The 21,771-nt window shown below is 34.8% G+C and overlaps 1 protein-coding gene across 19 annotated transcripts in view; it reads right to left on the reverse strand.

Moving 5' to 3' along the window:
* The window catches only part of NAALADL2 (N-acetylated alpha-linked acidic dipeptidase like 2), a 524,823-nt gene that overhangs the window by 125,468 nt on the left and 377,584 nt on the right, over positions 1 to 21,771 (reverse strand). For all 19 annotated transcript variants that reach the window (XR_011142818.1, XR_011142817.1, XM_068954255.1 and 16 more), the window contains 3 exons: positions 19,691 to 19,783; positions 14,726 to 14,931; positions 13,099 to 13,218 (listed from right to left, as the gene is read on the reverse strand). Coding sequence is in view for 17 of the 19 variants with exons in the window: in XM_068954255.1 (XP_068810356.1) it covers positions 13,099 to 13,218; positions 14,726 to 14,931; positions 19,691 to 19,783 (419 nt within the window). In the remaining 2 variants the exon portion in view is untranslated. The remainder of the gene's footprint in view (positions 1 to 13,098; positions 13,219 to 14,725; positions 14,932 to 19,690; positions 19,784 to 21,771) is intronic.

Consider the following 21,771-nt stretch of genomic DNA (forward strand, 5'->3'; position numbering starts at 1 on the left):
GATCAAACTAGAAATTCAGAGGCTCCTTAAATATTTCCACGTTTTGGTTAGTGGTCCTTCAACAAGATTAGTCATTGGAAGGTATTTCACTGAGTAATAATGAGATGCAATTGACTGAAACCTTAGAGATTAATCACAAAAGACTATGCACTACCCATTGAAGTAAAAAAATACTTTAAAAAATGAGACTATTTCAGAGAGTATTTGGGGGAAAAAATTCCCACCCCCCCCTGAAAATCCATCCTTTAGCTCTGTACAGACAGAATAACTTTGAATTTCTCTCGCATCTTACCCCAAATTTACATCAGTGTAGCTGCACTAATCCTTATACAATTCCTCGCAATGTACAGTAGTCTACAGGAAACAATAAGGACTAAAATATATATGTTAAAGCCCAAGGCAGAGTGTTTTCTTTGTGGAGCGTAAGCACATTGCCCCAGTTAAAGGCCACATATGAGCTGCCTCCTTTCAGCTAGTGTCACAGCTCACTTTTTAAAAGGTCATAGGCAGGCTGTAAGTCAAGTTATGAGAGTATTTTGCCTTGAGCTACAGCGTTACTTACTAAAGGAGTGCTGCACAAGGGTCTTTACGCTACACCTGCCTAAATGGGAGAATGCTGCATAATACTTGTGCCTGCTTTGACAGGGAAATGTGGAATGTCAGAAAGAAGAAATGATCACACAAATTATCATTATTCATTTATCACCTTCTTTTAAGAGTAGGATTGAATACTATAGCATCAAGCTCGTGTCAGCAGGCCTAAAATCCACTTTGGGAACCCCTGGTCTTACAACATGATGACCCAGAATGACCAGATGAGTAGAAACATTCAAGATGCTGCCAAAGCAGAAGTAAGACTTCTCAGCATAGTAGGCAAAGGTGAATTGTGCTATCTTAATGATTTGCCAATGATGGTAAAATTCAATTCTGAAGTTGCAGCAAAGAAATACTCTCCCAAGATCCTTTCCCACTCCTCCACTCCCCAGCATATGTAAGAAATGTTAATGTGAAGTGCTTAAAACACGCAATCCCTGAATTACAGGAAAACAACTAATTCCTATCCTCCTCACCCCCAGTAAAAGCACTGGCAAAGTGCCACCCCACACTCCTTAAGTAGTTGCCTGCTTTGTCTGTACCTAAAGCTGACCTTATATCTTCCTTTGTCTCAAGGACAAACATCTATTCAACGGTAAGGGCAATGAAGTAGTGAAGAACTCTGCCTTAAATTCTAGACACTGCGGAGACAAATCCACAAGTCATTTCAGGAAGTCATGCAGATATAACTAGCTGGGGCACTGATCTCAGTCGTCGCTATGCATCAGCTAAGAATCAGCTAAGTAAGGTCTTGCTTTAAAGTAAAAATCTGTTTGCCTGTTGTGTTGATTCTATTATTCTGCTTTATTCTGTAAGGTCCAGATTTAGAGCCACGCAAAAACAAAACAAAAAAATTCAGGCACTCCAACACGTACTTTTTCAACTGACACTTGCAGAAAGAGCACGAAAAGAGCAAAGCGTGTATGTGGTGCTAGGCAGGAAAGAAAACACAGCATTGATACAAAGACCAATGATGGACAATGAACAGGACAAATATATTTTTAGCTAAAAATATGTTATGGATTTAAACTGATAACCTAAAACTAGAAGGTGCCATATGCACTTGGCAGAACCTTGAACTGATCAGTTCTGCATATATCCATTAAGAATGCCTGATGATGGAACCTAATTTTGGTTGACCTCTTATGTTTTAAAGAATTGCTTATTTTCATTTTCTGCTACTCAGGATCTCTGTATCACTCCTCTCTCTCCTAAAACAGATGCTATTATACTTGTTTCCACCATAATAGTTCCTCTAAACTTCACGCACATACCCACACACCATCTTCCTTATCTGACTTCTTTCTCAATTGTTCATGAATAGAAAGGAAGACTATTTCAGGAAGAGAAATATATGTAGTTAAATATAAGCATTTGGTTACATTGCAAACAGCATCAAAAGGAAGACTAATATTGCAATTAATTCAAATAAAGTTTTGATGATGCTCCTTTTATTTTTTCTTTTGAAACAAATGGAATCATCATTCAGAAGATATCTAATGTCACCCGTCTACCTCTATTAGCTGATACCAATGATGACCAATTTTTGATGAGCAGGATCAGCTGTCTTCAGCAGTTCTGTCAACACAAACACAATGCTCTTTTAACAGAGAATGAAAGCCGTACTTTTCAGTGCTAGTGAAGAAAACTGTCAGTCTTATCAGGAAATACCTCAAGATTCAGGACGCAAATCTTTTCTCTTTTATAAAGATATAAATCAGAAAAAAATATACTTAAATCACCAGAGCTACAGATTTTTAAAGAAATACAAGTGAAACCAGGATTACATCTTCAACCTCTTTTTCCATTATCAGAACAATGAGATGGAAAATAATGATAAATGTAAAGATGACAGCATTTGGCAGACTAAGAAGGCCCTCTATTTGTGAAAATAACATTTAAGGACTAACATATAGAAAAATCTATGCAGAATCAAAGGCAAGACTGAGATTTGTGTACAAGTGAGAAATTTAAAAAATGTTTTTCAGAAGAACTCCACATGAAGAGAAAAGCATTTCAATTAGATGTGCTGGTTTCAGATTAATCAAGCTGCTTAATGGAAAACTTCTGGTTCCAGATTCATCAGCGAGTCAGCTACTTCAGTTTACAAAGATGCACTTCAAATACCTTACTTTGCTCTCAAGAGGTATTACTTCACTGGGTAATAAATCAGGATTCTCTTTGTTTTTTACAGAAACACAAGCATAGAACAAACAAAAATGAAATACCTGCTTATATTGTTTTTCTGATTTGTGATTCTCACTTCCATTCTACATATATTTTTCTGGCACTTGAACTCAACGGGAAATATTCGCTAAAGAGCAATGTGCCTCAAGTGGTAATCTTTGACAAACACTGGAGTTAATGAAGACCTCACCGGCTCATCTGAGATATTAATTCATTTCAAAAACTAAGCTTCACACAAACTTTTTGAGGAAGATGTATCAATTCTCTGAAGCTGACATTCAGCATTTAAAGGGTAGAATTTTCTTGCTTTATCTAAAAACTAACAGAATTATGCACCCCTTTCCCTTTCTGGGGGGTGGGAGGGGAAGACAGCGAGAGAGAGAATATCTTCAAACAGGGAAAAAAGGTGGTTACTAAAGGAAAGCAGCCAATACCTTAACACCTTTAAGCTTGCTCTTGCTATTTAATGAGAAATTTACTGAGACATAAACCACATGCTGAGGCCTATGACATGCAGAAAATCATCACATGAAACTGAAGACTATGATCAGAACATTAATTACGTATATTAGATGTCCATTTAATTCATATATTACTTGTGCTGACTCTGTAAATTAATGAAAATTAGATTTAGATTAAAAATTCAACCACTGTCATTGACTAAAATAAATAGAACAGTCTTTACTGTTATTTTCTATTACAATACTCATCTGAGCACAGCAGTGCTGACAACAGCAGGGGAATGTGCACACCTTTAGACATCTAGCTAACATGAGTCCCTCCCTACACAACAAATAGAGAAGAAAATAGAGAAATCTCAGAGGAAAGTTTAAGACCTGTGTTTAGTTCCTCCTTTGAAACACCGTGTTCCCAAAGTGACATACATAAAACAAGTAATGAGAATTACCGCTTCCCAAAACTTTAAATGGGATTTAATGTTTTGGGATTAAAAATTAAAGAAACTGATAAAAGAAATCAGTAAGATATATTTCAGTGTAAACAAATGCATTCTAACAGTGTTACGAAGGAGACGTCAAAGGGTTAAATAGAAGAATCTAAGCAGCAGTAAGGCAGAGCATTGCTGTAGGCTACATTGGTCCATTACGTGAGTCAGAAAGCACAACGTTACCTGCACTAAAGGTACATTTTATTTTGAGCTATCCTGGGTGTTGTATGTAAAACTAAGGAGACTATTTTCTTCTGATACTGAAGTCCCTGTATGCTACAGAGAAGAAAGAGAAGTTAAAAATATTCTCATGGCAAAGAACAGACATACTGGTTCCACCAAAGATCCTTCCAGGCCAACATCCTGTCTTCTACAGACACCAGCTCTAGATGGGTAAGGAAGCATAGAACACGGCAAGCGTGTAGTAACATTGTCCCTGACCCAGCACCCGTTTTAGCTATAGCTCAGGCAATTCTTAAAACCACAAGGTGGTAATCTTTGTGTTTAATTACCAGTGGATTTTTCTTCCATGAATCTGTTCATCTCTAATTGAAGCCGTGTACTGTTTATGCTTCTACAGTATTCTACGGTGGAAGTAAACAGTATTTTTGGAAAGTGGCTAGCAACTCAGAGAGGATATGATAACATTTGCTCATTATGTAAAAAGGTTGTTACAAAGAACATAAAGATCACATGGGGAAGAAAGGAAGAAAAAAAAGGAAAGGATAATTTGGCAACAGTGAAGACTTAGATGGGGGGAAAAAAATTTCCAAATATTAAAGCGATAAAAGACTAAAATAGATCATCCAAGACAGTTGTAGAATTTCTTAAACTGAAAACTGTAAACACATTGGAGAGCCTTATTTTTGCAGTAGCGTGAAGAGATGGATTAGGCTGGATTGCTTGAAGCCCTTAGAGTTTCTTATCAAAGGTGCTTTACCTTATTCATTTTTATGTACATCTCATCTACTCACCACATATATTTAGAATCTGCAAAATAAATTTTTCATTTCTTTTATAGGAAAAAAAAAGCAATATTAAATTTTTGTGTTTCATTTTCATTGTATTGGGACAATAATCCATTAATTTACAAGACAAAAAAGATTTTAGGTGATTTTTTTCCTCAAATTCCCCAAAGCAGCAAAGAAGTATCCACCACGACGTAATTGGTTCCAGAGCACCTTTCAGTTTGAACATTCAGTAGCATTTTAGCTGTGCAGGCAAACGTTCTACAGGCTTACTTGAAGGTATCTTGTAAATATGATTTATGGCACTTCCATAGCATTTGGAGTTAATTAAATAACTTGCGTGACAACTGCAAATAATTACTGCTACTTGTTTTAAATAGAAATCTAATCATTACATAAAGTTTGGTAAGCAGATCAAAAGCAGCACAAAATGCAAACAATAAAATACATCCCAGAAGACAAGCTTTCTTTAAATAAATAATGTTCAAGTAAGATGTTTTGTAAAGAGTTTGAAAGGCATATTTCAAAAATGGTACTGCCAGGGAGCTCATGTATACTAGCGAGCAGGCACAGTCTCTTCTGTATAACATTACATTCTGGTTTGTTCGTCAGTTTTATTTGCTAGACTATATCATTTCAGAGTTAAAATGATCCTTACGTCTCTTAAACAGATTTTCCTCTCTCATTCTAGTGCCATTTTGAAAGAACAGAACAATTTTCAGTATTTTGGTATTAATTTTCAAGGTATTTCTTAAGTAGCCCAGATTACTACTTTTCAATTTCAACCTCCCTCCCCACCCAGAAGTACTAAAGTAATAGGATTTTTAAAAATAAATTTAACACTTGCCCATTTCACAAGAGAAGCTTTAAAAGCTATTCAAACACTACTCTTTCAGAACATATCTATATTAAATAATTTTCAGTGGTGGAAAGCGTGGATAAATGGATAATATCTGAGGTTCGTATTTCCATAAAAGGTGAGACATATTTTTGGACTCCAGAGTCTGACTGGGTTAACCAGACTTAGCAAGTGATCTTGATAATTCTCGTTAGACAGAATGTAGCAATTCCCTTCCGTGACCATCACAAACACGGTAACGCATGAGACAGCAGGAACATCAGCTAAGTAAATAAATATTCAGGGAAAAGTAGAGGTTGTTTATTAATCTTAATAATATATATGGTTTTTTTTCAGATTTTGAAATCAATGATTGTATCAAGGATAGCTGAAAAACCTCTAAAATTAAGATATCATTCAATAGCATTAATTTAGAATCTGATCTGCAGTTTTTTCAATATTCACCTCTGAAATTAAATGTAGGCATTCTCACTTCAAAGAAAAGGACTAACCTCTTCAATTAAATAAAAAGATGATTTAACAAAAAAGTGAGTTGACTCAGTTTTTATACATGAGTGGAGAGAAAAAAAAATCACTTAACTGGAGAAGAAAAAGAATTCCCACAACGTATGATGTTCCCATTCCAAGTAATCAAGTCCCTGCTGACAGAGAAGTCCCTTAGGTCCTAGGGTTAACTGTAGCTAAATAAAGCCTTTTAGCATTGTATATTGTAAGGATTTTAACTGTCTCACTGTTCAAAACTGTCAAAACAAATTGAAGTTTTGAATTTAACAGAGAAAAACAGCCATATCAATTGTCTGGGCTTTAAACAGCCAGCTGAGCACCTGGAAAGATTCACAGCACTTGCAGTTACGATGACCCAACAAGCCCCAGATCTAATGTCATGTTCATCACCATGTTAAAATTCAGAGGGGGAAGGTGGTTTCCAACTTTTTTTTTTTTTTAAAAAAAAGAAAATACCATTCATTACTTTTAATGCCAAATTCCCTATTGAAGGTGGAAAATTCAACCTTCTTCAAGTAATTATACAGTAAAATATACTGTATAAGAGGGAGCAATGTCACAAAGTCAAAAAGTTAGTATCTATCCTGAATGCTAGAACGGTCTTGAAAAGCATTTAAGTCTTAAAATAGATGTCTACAAAACAGGTTTTGAAGTCATCTTGGAGGCTTTTCTTCAACAGACAAAGACTAGATGACCTTCCACCTGCTGAAAGAAAGCTTTTTACAGAAAGTTCAAGAAAACTATTTCCTGCTAGCAATATTTTAGCAGTAGAATATTCCCGTTATACTCAGCAAAGTTACATTCTGTGTGCACTTAAAGACAGGAGAAGTAAAACTATGTTTCTTTGACTCACCAAATAAAAATGTATCTCAACTACATCACTGATTAATGTGTGATTAATGAACACTCAATAATTTGGGGAATATAGAAGCCTTTCAAATATTGAGATTGGCTTGAAATTTGTTCTAGTAGGATACTATAGAAATTTACAATTATCTATTTCTTCAGAAATTACAGGAATTTCCTGCTATTTCCTAATTTCCAGTTTATGAAACGTCCTGCTAATCTCCAGTCTTGTCCTATTTCCTAATATTTCACATTTCACATATTAACATTATCAACAGAGCATGAAAAAATGAATGAACACAGGGCCCCCTAAAATTGTTCAAAGTGATGCTTTGAACAATTTAATAGCAATTCAAGCTATGACAGCTTTAGTCGGATAGGAAACGTTTTTTCCCACTTCCACAATTTTGAATCGCTATCTACCGTTTTCTTTTTATTTTGTATACTTAGTTTAGCCTTTGCAAACTCTTGTCAGTATTCATTAACAGTTCTTATTAAGATTTTGCTAATAAAGATGTCTTATCTTAAAAATTAAATACATTAAAATTAAATTTATAAAGAATTATTATTTTTTCCCTTTGAATGACTAACACTGAAAAGGTCTGTTCCCCCCTCCCCTCCACCCCCCTCAAATCTGGGTATTTATTTCTATGGAACGGACACATACACAGATTCTGTTGACAGGCTTAAATGAAGGAGCTTTTTGTTTTCCCATATAAGAAATTTAACTGCACCAACACTTGAAGGGTCTTAAAGCAAAAATTCATGACAAATTTATGAATTTAAGATGTAAACATCTCTGAGTGCTAAAAAACAGAGGCACGTAACTAAACCGTAATAGTTGTTAAAACAGTTATTAAACTAAACAGTTATTTAACATAGGTAATAATGACTAGAAGAACACTGAGAGAATCTTTTCAATTACCTGGGGTTACCTAAGTGATCTAAAATATCCAGAGCTGTCAATCCATCATCTTTCGTTAAGTATTAGAAGTTTACTTTTAAACTCTCTGCCTGAAAGGTTTTCTGTCATTATGAAAACGTCTTTCTGTCATCATGAAAAAGTCAGTTCCAAAGGCAAATAACTAGGAGCAGTAAGGTGAAATTAACTAAGGAATGTTTAGACAGAACTGGAGGCAAATTTTCAAATACTGGAGATTGGATAAGGCCTCTGAAATGAAAAAACACTCTTCCACGGTGTAATAGAGCTTATTGCATTAGATAGTTTTAATTAGAATAGACAATACAATCCTACAATCAAAATTTACTCTAAATCAGGTAAGAAATTAGAGAAATCTCCCACACTGTGGCGTTACTTTTGAAAATGACAAAACATCCAGATTTCTTGAATTTTATCTACAACCAGTATGAAAGTTGGCATTTACTTTTCAAATCAAACAAAAAATCTGCTGAACTTATACAACATTTAGGCTTTTAGTAGAAGACATTAATACCATAATTATATTTTTGTAAAGATAGGGAAGGACATGGAAGCAGAAAGCTTGATTTCCTAGAAAATAAGGACTTTTGGAAGATGTCTATGAGATCACAGCATATAAACTAGCTCACTCACACACTTCCTTATTCACAGGCTTTTTCTGCCAAACTTAATAGCAATAGCCTTTTCCTAACTTCAAAATGGATGAGTAAGTTTAAATGATTACCATCTGAATCAGAATTTTATCTTATTAAAATTTTTTAATTTGGAGGAAGTGTGAAGAAATAAGCAATGGAATGGACAGAGCAACATGCAGGCATCCTATCAAAAAAAACCCACTGTTAACAGATGCAAAGCATCTAGTGCTTGTATTTTGCACTGGAGAAGGAAAATCTTGATGAATTTAATAGAGCCAGCAATGAGGTATTTTCTACATTAACAGTGTCCTTTTAAAGTAGTTTCAATTTCTGAGACAGGGACTGTACAGCATAAGACTTTGCTTGTCAAGAGGTTCTTCTGGTTTTCAAACATTAAAACATTAAAAGCAATAACAGGTAAAGATCTGACAATTCACCAGGAAGCAGTACTCTTCTGCTATATAGTATGCAACAAGCAATTATAAATAACACTTTAATGCTTTTTTTTTTCTTTACAACCTACTGAAATATGAAACTTGGAGATTCTTTATGAGATGCTGAAGGTAAAACAAAATAAATGAGAAAACACATAGAAATGGCAAGAGAAGAATCAATACTGACATTAACGTAAGATCTTTCAAGTCAAATCAAGAAAGAATGGCAACAAGCATCTATATAGAAATTTATCTTTGGTTCTTCTTCAAAAAGAAAAAAATGTTTCCTGGTAATACCTCCACCATTACATGTAAAGGTGTTTTTTGCCATTTACTACATTAATAGAAAGTAATACTGAACAAACAGCATGAAGACTGCTTGGTACAGTCATTTCTAATTTCTGATATAGAAAGTGTTCAACTCATTCTTCACTAGATGTTTAAATGGTTTTCTATCAGGAGAAAGGAACAGTAAGTTTTCCTGGATTCAGCAATAACAACAGCTCCGGAGTCTGATCAGCAATGACCACAGCATCAGTTAAAAGAAAAGATTAATTAATTTAGCATTCATAACAACTTGTATTGTGAAAAGTTAAATACAGAAAAAATCATTAATGGCCTTATTCATAGAGAATGAAACCCAGCATCAAACAATCCCAATTTACCAACGACACTCTGCCAGCAAATGGTGATTCACTAACAGAGCAAGTGAATAAACAATCACTTTCCTTACAAAATAATAATACTCAAAAATATAACTTGGCAATATCTCCCTGTCATTAATGGGGACATTAATTAGCATGGTTATATAAAAGAGATATTAATTAAATATGTCAAGGTCTCCGGATTGTTTGAATTCCTCTTTGGTTAAATAATCCAAATATTTAAATTAGTTTCTTCATGTAGTTCAGTGTTTCAACCAGAATCTCCACTGAACACTACCACTGATAGGCACATAAAATTATTATTTGCAGACTACTTATGTAGCTTTCTTTTTAAAAATCAAATAAAATAAAGATGTATCCTTTATGCAAAAATATCTTTAAGAAGTCACAGCCTCTGTTAATTAGTCAGGCACTTATCCTGTTCTCTCACCGACCACCAGATCTCACATACAACCCAACTCATCAGGTTTCTGATTTCATTTCTATCTGTAAATCTAGAATATTAATACAAACTACATTTCAGCTCACACGTTTTACTTCTCCTAGAGTTTGCAGAAAATAAGAAGAGAAAGTGTTTTGGAAGTTGCACTCATTAGAAAGCTCATGGAACGTCCAAAATTTCAATTCAGGAAAGATGTGTATTTAAAGTACAGAAAATAAACCCTGCTATATGCATTTGTCTGTCTTATTTTGCCATTTCTCCACAGGTCTCTGGAAGCTACTGTCCTATTATACTTCTTGCTGCATTCACTGAGTGTTCCGTATTTAGTGCAATTCTCACCCTAGTTTTCTTTCACAGGACAAATTTTTGTTTTTCATTGTTTGTTTTAGGGTTCTAATACTTAACCTTCAGTAGGCATTTGTAACAAGCACTTATTGTCCCTAGAAAAACATTTTCCTTTATTTTACTGAGAATGAATGCATGCAATTTTAGCACAACAGGGAGCACTGAACAAAATACAACTGTGTCCTTAGTGGTCAAATGCAAATGGTGAGCAGGTTTCAGTCTCCTCCTCCTCAAAACAGTGCTGTTAGGATATTTAGAAGCAGTTCATAAACAAAGTTGGCCTCTTTTGCTGGCAAGCCTAAAAGCGGAAGTACGAGTTTTACCACTGAGTCCAACAGTATACTCACTGAGGTATGTTCCAGTGGTCCACAAACTATGGAACGGTTGTATCTAGCCAAACAACACTGGTCATTTTCCACTCTCATTTAGAAATTTACTGTTATTTTTCATTCTAAATGCCTGTTTCATCTCCACTTCTGTCCTAACAAACCTCTGTTCAGAGCATTACTCTTACGATGAATTATTAAATACAAATTACAATTATTCCCGTCTCTTACTGGACTTTTTAAACGCTTCTTGGTAGTCTGCTTCTGTTAACACGAACCGCATGTGAATGGACTCTCAATTTCTGCAAGAGAAGATGCATTCCAAGATGACAGCTCTTACGCCATTTGTACTATCATAATTCTGAGGTAAATTACACGGCCTTCTTGGCAAGTGCTTGAAGTAATATCCATATTCTTTCTAAGAAGATCAATCTCCTGTAAAAAGTGTTCTAGACACATGGCAAATTGAGAGCACCCATGGGAACAAATGGCAGTTCTGTGCTGGGCTGTTCCATCACTGCTAATATATTTGACATGAATTCAGAATTCTGGCCAACTTTACGGAGTAGTAAGTCCTACAATTTTTTTTTTAATGTCACAAACTGTACGACAGTTGCATTAATTACAAATTATACTATCTCCCCTCCCCCAAAAAGTATAAAGACAACCTTGCATATATTTTCTGTTTTTTTAAATGGCGGTTCAGGGGATACATTCAGAACAGATACATTTTCAACACCATAGCCTTGACCATTAAAGACTTTGAGGTGAGATAGAGGGTTTAATGGAAGAAAAAATGAAGTTTTAGGTATGTTTGACTAGAGATACAAAACTGCAAGCTAATTAACTGGACTACTAAGAGAGGCTGTATCCATAATATTGGGTAGGATGCACAACTGCTATTACAAAAAAGAATCATAAAATGTTAAAACCACACATCCAAACGTACCACGGAAGTAAAGCCGAAGTTGAAAGCAGATTTTCTTTGCTTTCTCTCCAAAATATAGTACATGACTGTAACACTCTTACTGACACTGTATTTATTAGAATAAAAGAATGAAATCTCAATAAGGTGATAGGTGCAGATTAAAAAGAGGGTAGTCCTTGCCACACAGCTCCAGACAGCTTACAGTTTTCATATCACTGTTACAGACTGCATTTTGAAGTCACATAAAATGAGAATAAAATAAAATCTCAAGGACCTAATGTAATATATTTATTCTTTTAAAGAGCAAACACATGCTCTCATGGAGAGCATGGAGAAAGGACTGCAAATACCACTACAAAAGGTTAGCATGGTAGTTAAAACACAGTAGCTAAACCTGTATTTAATATATATACATATATACATATAAAATTGACACATCCAGAGCCTGTAGACCAATATATAAAACATTATAAATTATTTTCTCCAAATAATAATTCTTAGAATTTTTTTTCTTAAAAGGAATGATTTTGCCTCTTGTGTTTCACAATACTTGCAAAAGATAAAGCAGATTCTTCTCATAACAAAATTACCATTCCATCACTGGACAGGAGAAGTAGTTAACATATTACTTACAAGCAATATGGTTGGTATCAAATCATTTTCCTAAACTAAGTCAGACAAAAATTGCCAAGTAAGATCAGTCTTAAACTCCACTTAATTCAAGATGCTACTTTGATCAGTGTTCAGCACCCACTGCCTCAGAGGAAAGTCAAAGAAACATCAAAATAAGCTAATGAGGATTAGCCTGGCAAATGTATGGAAGTAAAACATCTAAAATGGTTATTTTATGACAGTCAGACTGAACTCCATTTTAAGAACGTCACTTTAAACTGTTTTCTAATGTAATTTGTACCTTACATTTTTTCTGCTTCATTTTATGCATTAATAAATTCAAAAATAACATGGTCACTGGTTTAAAACCTATATGCGCTTATACCAGTGTAATTATGGAATAATTTTCTGACTGAAGACTAGTTACAGTGGTGTAGCTGAGCACTAAACCTGACTTACATACTTTAACATAGTATTGACTATAAAAGAGTAATACTTTCCCTGCATGCCACATGTTACACCTGATAAATTCACATGTTAAATGTGAATTGATAAACAGTCTTGAAGGATTAGATTAGGAAGAAAAAAATGTGCATTGTGCTAATGAATAGAAAATACGCTACTTTAATGATGAGAAAAACTGAGAAAGCTGAAGGGCATGCAAGTGTAGTGAGATTTTGTATACCTTACTTTTTTTTTTAAATAAAGTTCAGCCTGTTTATTCAGTAAAAAACTGTTCGTGTGCAACTGCAAGGCTAAAACACAAACAAAATAACCTCCACTTGCAGTTACCTAAAATCAACCAGTATCAAGGAGGTTAAATCTGTAACCTCATAAACCATATATAAAAGAAAATACTTTTCTAACCTCTGCTGCCAGTTGCTGAAGAGAAGGTGATGCAATAGGAAGTAAGGTTGAGTTGCCTCTGACTGGATTATGAAGGCTAACGTAAGCCACAACATTTCTTTGAAGAACTCTCTTGAGATCCTACAACACAAGTAGGGCGATGGTTATTACTATGCATGGTTATAATTATGACTTGTTTTGTTATTTCGGTTCCTTTAAAAGGAAAAACTGTACCCCATGTTTTTTTCTTCTGCAGTTTGCTAAGTATTACTTTATAATTCTTCTTAAAATAAGCTGTTAAGATCTTCAAAGGGTATCTCAGCATTACTTCTCCCTATAGCAGAAGTTTTAACTCCATTTCACACATCATCTCAACAAAACACAAACAGGCCTAGAAGGAATTAAAAATGACTACACTTGTAAAAGCCCCAGAAAGAAAACATTACATACTGTGAAGCAACATGAAGGTCTTTTAAACTTATGCCTGACAGAAGACAAACTTCAAAAGCAATCATTATCAACAGTTAAATGTATTTGAATTTTTAGAGCTCAAATTCAGATACGCATTGCATAACTTCCCCAGCGGTGTCATTTTATTATGTTTTAAACTAGGGAAATAGCATGTCTGAAATGTTTCAGTTGTTATCGTTTTTAAAAAAGATCACCTTTGCCTTCTCAGTAATGAGTTACTCTTTGCATGAAGTGGCTCTTCATATGGAACAGAAGAGGTGTAACGCAATCACATCTGATGTAAAGATGATTTGAAGTGGAACTAAATAAATCTCGCTTCCAGTCTGGATTTTTCCAATTTGACTTTTTCATCCCCTCTTGTTTTTGAAGTAATCGTGTTGGAAGTATGAAACTTCGAAAAGAGCTAGCTGCTCCTCACAAATGATAAAAAGCAATTAGCTCTTCACTTTATCTACTTTTTTAATTCAATAGCTGTGAACCTCTCTGCTAGCTTTTCTTTTTCAACTGGTCAATTGATATTTAATCATATGTGATCGACAGTACTATGATAAGATCTTTTCTTTCATTGGATTGATTTCTATTCTGTTGAAACTAACAACACAAGGAATTGTCTGTGTCAGACTGAATCTAACTTTTAAGCACAAATATGTGATAAGCGAATCAGAATTAACCACTGAGACACTGAAATGTTTATGTAATTAATATAAACCACAGTAAGGTTCTCTTCTTTCATTCAGTTTTTTCATGATTCAGTTCTCCCCACAGTAATCCTATCAATAAGAAATTTGTAACTGTTGAACCTCCAAGAAGGAGAAAAAGCCCTGTAAGCTCTTCCTGGTCTTAAGTCTTTTACTCTGCTCAGGCTATGTTCTCTTTTACAGTCCTCTGCTGAATCAGCAAGGAGAAATCAGCTCACAGAGATGTTGTATATAACCATCCTGCAACCTTCAGAGCTACAGGAACAACTTACCACCCCATTATCACACATCGTCGCTTCCACAGAAACTGCCCCTATCGATGTTTTCACTGCATTTGTTACGGTAACGTGGGTATACACAGAGCTGTCACAGACCAGTTAATGAATGGTTCTATATATAAGCACTGTTTCATACTGTTTTCACGTTTGTTTCAACAAATGTCATCGCTACTGCAATACTTCTTTCTAAAATTATTTTACCTCTGCCCATTCATATGAACCAACGTTTCCAAATGATGTTCCCCCCCATGAGCAGAAAACAATGGTCCGGTCAGGTCTCCAGCCTCTCTTAGCTTTCAACATCACAGCTTGTATAAATGCAGTAATGATAGCACTGCTACCGGTCCATTCTTGTCCACCATAGCTATTCATACTGTTGTGATGACTACCAATGACGACGTATCTGTCTGAAACGTGGAGAAAAAGGAAAGAAAAGAGAATCTCATTTCTCATGGATACTAACATTAAAAGAATTACAAAAATAAAGGATGAACTGGACTTGTAGTCTGTAATGTCATTAATGCAAATATATGCTGTCAACAAAAGTTTATATGATCATGTGCAAGGCAATCGCATGATATAAATATATAAAATTGTAAATACTACTACTAAATGTACTAATAAATTGACATAGATATCCTCCTAACTTAAACCCTGTGCCCTCCCCTTCATTGTTTATTATTCTCTCTTATCATAAATTTTATTTGTACTGCTTTTATAGCAAGGACTTTTGTCATACAGATAATGTAACAAGTTCCATGCTCATGTTAGAGTGTTACAAAAACACACAAATGATAGCTGGGAAACACTCTCTTCAATATGTAATAAATGTTCAAAAAACAAAACAAAAGGTATGGTAGTATAATGAGAAACATAGAGCAGATACACAAAGTATTAGTACTCCCTCACCTGGAAGACTGTGTTCAGTGCTCACCACCCTACCTCAAAAAAGACATTGCAGAAACAGCAGTTCAAGCAGGTAACCAGAATGGTTAGAAATCAGGACTTAGACTTCCATGTAAGGAGACATTGAAAAGACCTGGACTGCAGGTTTAGAGAGGAGACATGACAGAGGGATAAAAATAATGAATGATACAGAAAAGTTAAGTCAGACCTATCAGCTTTGGTGATATTGGAAGAAAGTGTTCTATAAAATGAAAAGCAAGAGGTTTCAATCTGAAATAAGAAAATAAGTATAGTAAATCAGAAGAATTTTCTACCAAAAGATAAATGTTAGGCAAGTATTTTAGGGAAATTAGAAAAGATTTAGTCCACAAGTAATTAAACAGGATTTCAAAAAGAAAAAAAAAAACATTTCTTTCAGAAACATTACATGAAGTCTTCAATTTTCAAGACATAATATATCATCTAAAATTTACTGACTACTGTAAGGAACGTTCTTTAATTCCATAAGGATGATGTGGTATTAAACAACTGAACCACTGGTCTGACTGACACGCATCAAGAAGTCTACACGAGGTTATGCTGAAGGACTTATTCAACTATTAGACTTGCTGTGTGAGGTCAATTCACAACACAATCCTCTCTGAAGGATTCCTTACTGAGTGTCTTTGATCTCTAACAAAGCCTCTTTGTGATGTCCAGATGTACAGTTTTTAAAAGTGTTTTTTCCGTATTTCAGGATACTGATAGAAAAGTAGTTATAAAGTGACGTCAGAATTACGACAATCTCCTGGTGTCATCTGTATTCCAAAGAGTGCAAAGTGTTTTGGTTTTCTGTTAGCATGCTTACTCTAGCTCAACAGATTCATTCATCACTGCTGTCAGTATGCTGGAGTGTAGCAGGACATATATGTGGTAAAATGCCCACATACTACAGTGCTTATAAAATTAAACATATAATCCTCAGGTGTATTTTTGCAGAGACTAGGTATATTTTTGCAGAGACTACCACCTATAAACATTTTTTAATTGGATACAAACATACTTTGATTATAAAACTGTTCTTTATCATCGCGGACTTTTACCAGTTTTGTTAAATATAATACACGGCAATGTTTTATATGGGATTAAAAATGCTTTAAAAACAGGGGATCTGCTTTGTAGCTGTAACACAACATTTTCAGCCAACTGCCTGGGGAGGGTGCATGCGTGTGAGTGTGCGTATAGGTACGAAATTTTGTTTCTAACAGCTGATGTTGCTCAGATGACAATTTCATTAGGTCAGACTTTATAAAATTTACACCTCACAAGCCAAATATAAATCTGCACGTACATAATAATTTAATGTAACACAATACAATCCCACTATTATAACCAGCTGTCTATACTGCATCATAATAAATTCAATCATAGGTTGCACTGACAGTGAGAAGTCACAGGATCTTAAACTCAACTGATGTTAGGAATTGGGAACAGGAATGCATAGAAGTTCTAACAGGCTTCCAGGTGGTTACAGGAAGTGCCACTAAAGCCGGGTGATCAGACAGGATCAATATTTGCCCTGCACTATCATCTCTACTTGAGCTATGAACGAAATATATGAAAGGGAGTGGAAAGAGACCTTATGAAACACAGTAGAGGACACGTTGGTGGAGAAGAAAGGTATGAGCAGCAACTTATTGTAGGAGACTCCAGCTGAAGGTACAGGGGTAAAAGATTACCTGATGGCTCTTTTGAAATTCTTCATCTTTGCACACTTCTCCCTCTTGAATACACACAAAACCACCCCAAGCAGATGACTATAGCAAAAGCATAGGATAAAGGATGGTCATTCTTACAGAGGCAGAAGTAGCCCTTTCATAATCATTTGCTGAAGCAAGTAAGAAAACAACAGGATAAGGAAAAAAAGAAGGAAAGGACTAGAGGTAGAGAAAAAATATCCATTAGCTATGCCTGAAAGTGAGATAGATAGTGTTCAGGGTAGTGATGGGCTGGACAATGAGCATTTATCATTAAAAAAAATTCTTTATACTGTCTTCTCTTGTTATAACCCCATTTTTAACCATGTCCAACAGAGCTACAAAACCAACATTACGTTTTTCAGTTTTTTAAAAGGCTATCTCAAACATCATATTTCTTTTGCTCCTGAATCTTTTAACCTCTTGGTTGGATTTCAGATTCTCTGCTTCTTTGTTATTCCTCAGATCAAATGTCAAGTAAGATCACCATTATGTGCGCTTGTTGGGGGAAGGGCCTTTTCACCAAAAAAAAAAGAAAAACAACAAAAAAAACCCCACCTCTGGTGAAACTCCACGGTCATTCGATAAGCTATATTGAAAATATACTTGACTTTCTGCATTCCCAAAAACATAAAGGATAACATTTCAGGTGCATAAAACAAGTAAAAACTCACCAAAATGACAGAGAATGAATGTTATTAAAACTTGGAGTTTTCTAACAGTTGAGAGGGCACGGCTACAGTATCAAGCAAGAAAAGTAAAGAAATAACTGAAAGTTTAATATTGATTTTGAATAAAATGTTGTCCACAGTGCATTACACGCTTAATTTATGTCTACATTAGAAGTCAGCTGTCACAGTCCTTGCTCAGCAAGACATTTATGGGACTAATTATAGGCATCTGAGTAGTCCTATTGACTTCACTTCATTATATATCTTTAAAATTAACCATATATTAATATGCCTTTAAAAAACAGCATCAAGACTGCAATAATAAGATGAAAGACTCAGGTATGGAGAAGATAAAGAATTTATTAAATAGAAGTCAATGCATGGTTTTTATTATTTGCCTTGCTTCTGTTTTGCAATTCAAGAGACAGAGTATGTCTAAACACGGCAGTTTCTGTCTTTCAAAGTCTCTGATAGCTATTTGCAAAACATTAGCAATAGTAAAGACTGGAAACTTCTAATTCTTGCAGTAAATTAAATACTTTGCTGAAATTAAACTCATTGTGCCATTTTTTTCTTTTTAAAAAAAACTACTTGTTCTCGTGAAAGGTGCAGCATTGAGCACACAAAAAAACCTTGGTCATTATTTCACTAACAGGGATAAACTAAAAGCTTCTTCATCATCTTCATTCCATCGTTTAAAATACGAAGTGACTGGCTCACTTCCTAAGAAGGTGCAGAAAATTTGCAATTTTCTTCTGAAGCTAATAGCTGAGTCCTAACTGAGGTAACTGTGAAGATGGTTTTGATGATGAGGCTATCTGTCCATTAGGAATTGGATTGGGCCAAAACTTCGCAACATGCCGATAAAGAGTAATCAGCTACATCGTTCATCTATGTTGCAGGAAACTTTAAACTTTTATGCAAATTCACTTGCAGACAAAGTAAACTCGAGGTGATTTTGATTCCTATCATTTCCTTATTATAATATTGACTACACATAGCATCAAATCAGAGAGAGAGTTTGTGTTTTAAGTCACAATTGCTCTTAAAATCTTATTGTTTAATTCTCAGACATATAAAACAGTAAATATTTCTCAAAATGTATACAACTAGTTTAAGGCATGATTGTAACATAAAATAAAGCTGCAGAACTTAAAATTTGGTTAAGAACTTGATCATAGATGTTTGTGCACTATAACCATGTTCAATACTAGATTCTTAATTAAGCCAGAGATCACGCTACACCTTTAGTTTCAGTAAGACATTTCAGTTAGGCAAGGGTGTTGTGGATTTGAATCATACAGAGTTTTATGCTCATAGTTATAAAATAAAACCCCAAAACTCATCCTATTTTTTCTCAAGTAGGTTCTATAGTAAGGAAAGGCATACTTTCCCAGCAATATAAATCTGTGCATGTTTTTGTTACCTATATATATACACATATATATATATATATCTATCTCGCAAAATTACTATAACATAAAAAAATACTTTTTCTAAAGTCATACAGGCAGCTCACATATTAATTGAAATCATGCAATACAGTGCTTTCTCTTACTAAGGCCACCAGCATAGTTACTTAGTATGAAATACAATTATCATCTATGGTCTAAGTGCAATTCCTGCTTACTGTGTAAAGCATACTCATTTTAACTATAACAACCCCTTGAGCTCATTCTCTGTTTAATTCTGTTGGTCTGTCTTATTATAAATCAAATCACAAAATCTCTGCAACAAAGACTCCTTTTCCTCTATATGAGTATGTTATCTAGTAAAACAGAAACCTGATCCCAGCTATGACTCCCAGCCATCATTAAACAACTAATCAATACAAATTATAAAGGGCTACTTACCAGGAAATATAGTTCCTTTTAAATATCCAATAACATTAGAAATCGTCTTGTATGTTGTGACTGACTGAATATTCAGATTGATTATCTTTTTCTCTGTTAAAAGAGGAAGAAAACTAAGAACATGTTAAACTGCTGTGTATCCAGCCTAGAAATCTACAGGCCGCAGAAACACTTCTCACACATTAAAAAAGAAAAAACAAAAAAAGAAAAAAAAAGATACTAGAGAAGAATCACAGATTAAAACATGAAATAATATCACATTATTTTCTTAGTCGCATGTTAGCAGTGGGGATTAAACCTGGAATCTCAGAAGCAGCCTCTGCTCTTTGAATTAAAAGATCATACAGTTCATGAAATAAATGCTGACAGAATACAACAGCTTAACAAAAAACCACCCCCCCCCAATAGATTTATATACTCTTATGATTAGGAAATTTGCCTTAATCTTCATACGTTTACCTAGCCTAAATGCTCACCCACGTCAACCTTTTAATAGCATTCAAAAATTTATGTCTGGTTTACGTTACACTACTCTTCCGCAAAACACTATGCTAATTCAGATGGGAAAACTGCACCTCTGCATCACTAGTCACTGTGCCAGCATAGTATTTGGTGGCGATACACTTGTGCAGTTATGCCAACAGACAAGAGCTTTTATTGGCTTAGCTGGCATCAAAAAAGGCAATGATATAAATACAAAGGCAGAAAAAACTCCAAAAAACTGCCAATAGAGATAGATATAAGGGACCTGCCAATATAGCTATGCCAATTGAGACTGTTTCACAGGATAAAGCCAGAGAAATGTCAATGTCCGAGTTAGAATAGTTGGAAAAAACTAACTGTCCTTTGCTGAGAATTACTGCCATTCTCTCTGTCCCCCAGGTGGGACATACTAACCACACTAACTCTCCTGCAGTTCGTGGCAATGAAAACAAAACATCTAATTACAGGGAGATGCAGATAACTTTAAAATGTTTCATCTGCATTATAATAGACTGTATTAACATTCACCTTAGATCAAAGGTCATAACTTTGATCTAAGAAGTGAAAACATCGCAAGCAGCTCTAACTTAAATGCTAGCAATTGTCTGCCAATAATCATTGTGTCATCCTAGACTCTTCTGGGAGGTTCTCTTATATCCACAGTATTGTACCACCCGTGTGACAGACCTGTGTTTAAAAGCGTAAGTGAGTGAGAGTTACTTCAATGTCCATATCTCAACTGTCACAGACCAGAATTACAATACTGCATGGATCATTTTTTCTCTATCGCCCAGACTATTATCCTCCTGCTGTTATATTTCTAACAGTTTGTTTCCAGGCTTTGTTTCTTAAGACGCCAAGAATACTGAAGCGGGGAGTGTACTGCAACACGTAAAATAAAACTAATACATCTCTACCATCATGTTCTTCAGGGTTCATTTGCTAGTACTTCATTTGGTAAATTTACTTTAAAATTCTATTAAAATAAAATTCAATATATTTTCATTCACTACTCTTCATTGATTTTTGGAACAAACATAACAACCGTCAGAATCCTTCTTTAAAAAAATGTAGGTCACTATCCAACAGTACTTACTCTACTTTTTACTCAGAGAAAACCTTCTTTGCTGTCAATAGATATGTTCTCTATGTGATGACTCTGTTTTTTTTTCCCCCAGAGTGTCACAGTAAAGAGTGTATGAATCGAGCACAGTTCATTAAAAATAAATCACATTGCACTCTTTGCAATAACCAACCATAGCAACTTTAGTATTTTGATCTGTCATGCATACGCCGGGGTTTAAGTCCTAATTAACTGTGCCCTTCTGATGTATGCTACTCTAAGTTCTATTAACATCATGTGATGATGAATTGGCTGATCTGTAAAAGTTTAGCTATTCTAGAACTTTCTCAAAATATTTCCTTTTTAAAGTAATTAATCCAAAGGGCTCCCAGCACTGTTACTTATGATCTTTTTAAAATCATTTTTAAAAATTTGACCACAGTTCATGGTATCCACAGGTGTTTTAAATTTCACCTCTGGCATGTAAATTACTTCAAGATCCAGTTTCACCCGTACAATCATTCTCAGGCTAACA

Source organism: Struthio camelus, chromosome 9 (genome assembly GCF_040807025.1).
Source record: "Struthio camelus isolate bStrCam1 chromosome 9, bStrCam1.hap1, whole genome shotgun sequence".
Taxonomy (NCBI): Eukaryota; Metazoa; Chordata; class Aves; order Struthioniformes; family Struthionidae; genus Struthio; species Struthio camelus.